The sequence below is a fragment of the Sinocyclocheilus anshuiensis genome, unplaced genomic scaffold (genome assembly GCF_001515605.1).
Source record: "Sinocyclocheilus anshuiensis isolate Anshui unplaced genomic scaffold, SAMN03320099.WGS_v1.1 scaffold110, whole genome shotgun sequence".
Lineage (NCBI taxonomy): Eukaryota > Metazoa > Chordata > Actinopteri > Cypriniformes > Cyprinidae > Sinocyclocheilus > Sinocyclocheilus anshuiensis.
Window position 1 is genome coordinate 177,759 of NW_015544155.1, and position 4,444 is coordinate 182,202.

A 4,444-nucleotide genomic window follows, 5' to 3' on the forward strand; every position below is an offset into this window, starting at 1 on the left:
TCTATAGATATATTTATCATGTCTGTGAGACATGTATTCGCTGAGTTTTGGTTCATTTTTGTGAAGCGCTCCTGTTCAAGACGAGACGGCAGAAAGCGCATGTTTGTTTTCTTTATTTTATAAAAGCACAACGTTTTGTTGATATTGTGAGTGCACACAAATAAAAGTAGACCCTTTTACAGCTACGAATGATGTATTGCTCTTACCTTTTATGAGCAAAAATGATGGCGTATCCACTGGAAAAAAAATGCAAGTGATCGCGCTGGCGCCTCCATATCCTGCAAAGCGTGCTTTAGCGTCCACTCTCCGCACAAACTATTGGATATAGCGCACATTTATCTAGGTTTAACGTTTAAACATTGTTATATGCTTGAACTGTTTTATATCTATAGATTTTATTTTAGGCAAGTCGTGATGATTTGAGAAGGCTAAATTGATCAAACATAGGCTCACTGTCTGCCGCTGGCCGCTTGGTCGTTACTTTAAAAAAACAAAAACTTACATTTAATGAACAAAAAATGCTCCAAACGTTTTTTTAAATTAACCTCATAAAAAAACTAAACAAAATATAATCACTTTGCTATTACATACAAAACTGAACTATTTTAATAGCTGAAACGGTAGTATAAGCTGTTTTGGTAGAAGGGGGAAAAAAGACGCGCTCGGGCCGGTAATTCTGATAAGCTTGTCGGACACGGGCCGGGCTAGGGCCTGAGCATCTCGGGCTAGGGCCTAAATTTGAGGCCCGTGCAGGGCTCTACACCCCTGCATTAAATTGATCAAAGGTAACATTAGATATTTCTAATAAAGGCTGATATTTAAAGTTTTCTTTTCATCAAATAAATAATTTTAAAAATCCATAAAAATATTAAGCAGCATAACTATTTTTTTTATAAACTTTTAATAACATTCATTGAAAAATATTTTTGAGATCCAGATCAGCATATTACAATGATTTCTGAAGGAGTCTTCAGTGACACTGAAGACTGCAGTAATGACGGCTGAAAATACAGCTTTGACATCACAGTGATAAATTGCATTTTAAAATATATTAAAATTGAAAACAGTTCTTTTAAATCGTAATGATATTTCTCAATGTTACTGTTTTTACTGTATTTTGCATGAAATAAATTCAGCCTTTGTCAGAATGAGACTTTCAAAAACATTGGGGGGAAAAAACAAAACTTTTTAAATGTAGTGTTTGTTTTATAGATTAAGTTTGATGTCATGTATATGTATGATTCCATGTTCGCCTAGCTGTAAGCTACAGTAGATGACATCTTTTAATTATAATATGTGCTTCCATAAATATGTTTAAAAAAAGTTTTTTTTTGCTTACTCTGTGCAGCATTGTGGTCTAATGTGTCTGTTTGGCCCTGTAGTTTTGGCTGGAGCTCTTCTAGAGCAGGCCGAGCAGCTGTTAGACCGAGGCATTCACCCCATCAGGATCACCGATGGTTATGACCAGGCCGCAAAGATCGCCATTGAGCAGCTCGACAAAATTAGTGATAGTTTCCCAGTGGATCCCAACAACACAGAGCCTCTTATTCAGACAGCCATGACCACGCTAGGATCCAAAGTGTGAGTGTCTGTCTTACTAATCTTTTTAAATTAACAGTTCATGAGAATATTATCAGGAAAATCACTTTTGTTTTTTTGTTTTTTTTTTTGTAGAATCAACCGGTGCCACAGACAGATGGCAGAGATCGCTGTCAGTGCTATCCTGACAGTGGCCGACATGGAGAGGAAGGATGTCGACTTTGAGCTTATCAAAGTTGAAGGAAAAGTCGGTGGTAAACTAGAGGACACTCAGCTCATCAAAGGTGTCATTGTGGACAAAGAGTTCAGCCACCCTCAGATGCCCAAGGTACTAATAATATTCATTCCTGGTTGCACATGCATGGCATGATTATCATATGTAAGGTCTTTGTTAATAAGCATGTTGTACATGCAGGTACTGAAAGACACAAAAATCGCCATCCTCACCTGCCCATTTGAGCCCCCCAAGCCCAAAACCAAGCATAAGCTTGACGTGACCTCAGTTGAGGACTACAAAGCTCTGCAGAAGTACGAGAAGGACAAGTTTGAGGAAATGATTCGTCAGGTTTGTATATTCTATGCTTCTGTTTGCACACTTTCCTGAGGTAATTGAGGCATTGTTTTAATTCATTATTTTTGTATTTAATATGTATAAAATAATTTAACATTGTATATTAATAATATTTATGATTAGAGTATTTTTGGAAAGCTATAAAATAGAAGGGAATTATTCAGAAAAATATATATAAAACAGGAAGCTTTTAATAGAAGTTGGGTTTTATTTTACATTGACATGTTAATGCTTCTAATCAGTTTTTGTGTGCGTTTAAGAAGATCTTTTGACTTTTGGTACATCATCGTTAAAAAAAAAAAAGACAAATATTTATCACTGACCATATAATTGAATCTAATTCTTTGTGTATTTTTAAAACATCTTCTAAAGGTCAAGGAGAACGGGGCTAATCTTGCCATCTGCCAGTGGGGATTTGATGATGAAGCCAATCACTTACTTCTGCAGAATGAGCTTCCTGCAATCCGCTGGGTCGGTGGACCTGAGATTGAGGTTTGTAAAAACCAGAACAGCGTTTATTTGAGATGGAAATCTTCTGTAACATTATAAATGTCTTTACTGTCACATTTGATCAATTTATTGCTTCCTTGCTGATGCTGAATAGAAGTATTAATTTCTTGCACAAGAACTGACCCCCGACTTTTTTATATGGTTGTGTATCTCTCTGTCAGTAGCACAGATGGGTTACTAATGTCTGTTGGGAAAGTGAACAAACTGAGATTTTATTTGTTTCCAGCTCATCGCCATTGCTACCGGAGGACGTATCGTACCCCGATTCAGCGAGCTGACACCAGAGAAGTTGGGCAGTGCTGGGCTGGTGAAGGAAATCTGCTTTGGGACCACTAAAGACAGAATGCTGGTTATTGAGGAATGCAAGAACTCCAGAGCTGTGACGATCTTTATCCGTGGCGGGAACAAAATGGTAAAGAGTTTTAAGTGCTAAGTCGGGATGTTTTTTCCCCCTCAAGATATTAAATCTGTATTTGTATCACTGTTACAATTTTGTCATCTCCTTCGCCTATTCATCTGAATCATTTAGATTATTGAAGAGGCTAAGAGAGCTCTCCATGATGCTGTGTGCGTCATCCGTAACCTCGTGAGGGATAACCGCATTGTGTATGGTGGCGGTGCCTCAGAGATCTCCTGCGCTCTTGCAGTCAACCAGGCAGCTGATAAGGTACACTATTTTTGGAGTCATCTGTACTCTATATGCTTTCAATCCCTGAGGTGCAAGAGGTTTTTTTTAAGCCTATGTTTAAAATATATTCTGCTTCTATTCCAGTGCCCCTCTCTGGAACAGTATGCCATGAGAGCTTTCGCTGATGCTCTGGAGGTCATTCCTATGGCACTTGCTGAGAACAGTGGTTTGAACCCCATTCAAACAATGACCGAGGTCAGAGCCCAACAGGTCAAGGAAAACAACCCTGCACTTGGAATTGACTGCCTGCATTTATCAACAAATGGTATGGACTTACATTATTGATATGAAATTGTAAATAAAGATGAAAATACTCGTGCAGATTTATGAACTTTATGAAAAACAGCAAGTAAAGAATCATATTTTTAGTACTTGTGGAAAGTGGGGGAAAAAGCTGCATTTATTTGTTCAAAAAATACTGTAAAAAAAAAAAAACTATAATCTTGTGAAATATTATTACAATTTAAAATAACTGTTTTCTATTTGAATATATTTTCAAATGTAATTTAATCCTGTAATGCAAACCTACATTTTCAGCATCATTACTCCAGTCTTCAGTGTCACATGATCCTTCAGAAATCATTCTAATATGCTGGTTTGGTGTTCAAGGAACATTTGTTCTCATTATGAATGTTTAAAACAATTGTGCGGCTTAATATTTTTGTGGAAACTATGATACGATTTCTTTCCAGGATTCTTCATTGAACAAAGTTAACAGTATCTTTTTTTTTTTTTTGTACCAATGTAAAATTCTTCACTGTCACTGTTGATGACTTTAATCAACAAATTAACAAATTAGTCTTTGTTCCATATTCATGTAATGGGTTCAGTCTTAAACTGGCACATACAAAAATATATATTTGCCATTTAAATATGTAAAATTCTTCACTGTCACTGTTGATGACTTTAATCAACAAATTAACAAATTAGTCTTTGTTCCATATTCATGTAATGGGTTCAGTCTTAAACTGGCACATACAAAAATATATATTTGCCATTTAAATTTGACTTAAATCTTTGCAGACATGAAGAAACAGCATGTGATCGAGACCCTCATTGGAAAGAAACAGCAGATTTCTCTGGCCACTCAAGTAGTCAAGATGATTCTGAAGATTGATGACATCAGGGGCCCCGGC

The 4,444-nt window shown here is 36.5% G+C and overlaps 1 protein-coding gene across 1 annotated transcript in view; it reads left to right on the forward strand.

Moving 5' to 3' along the window:
* LOC107695377 (T-complex protein 1 subunit epsilon-like) overlaps positions 1–4,444 on the forward strand; it is an 8,912-nt gene that overhangs the window by 4,142 nt on the left and 326 nt on the right. Inside the window, exons 4-11 of the mRNA XM_016495261.1 lie at positions 1,383–1,581; positions 1,675–1,867; positions 1,955–2,104; positions 2,483–2,602; positions 2,847–3,032; positions 3,150–3,287; positions 3,393–3,573; positions 4,332–4,442. Of these exons, the coding sequence (XP_016350747.1) occupies positions 1,383–1,581; positions 1,675–1,867; positions 1,955–2,104; positions 2,483–2,602; positions 2,847–3,032; positions 3,150–3,287; positions 3,393–3,573; positions 4,332–4,442 (1,278 nt within the window). The remainder of the gene's footprint in view (positions 1–1,382; positions 1,582–1,674; positions 1,868–1,954; positions 2,105–2,482; positions 2,603–2,846; positions 3,033–3,149; positions 3,288–3,392; positions 3,574–4,331; positions 4,443–4,444) is intronic.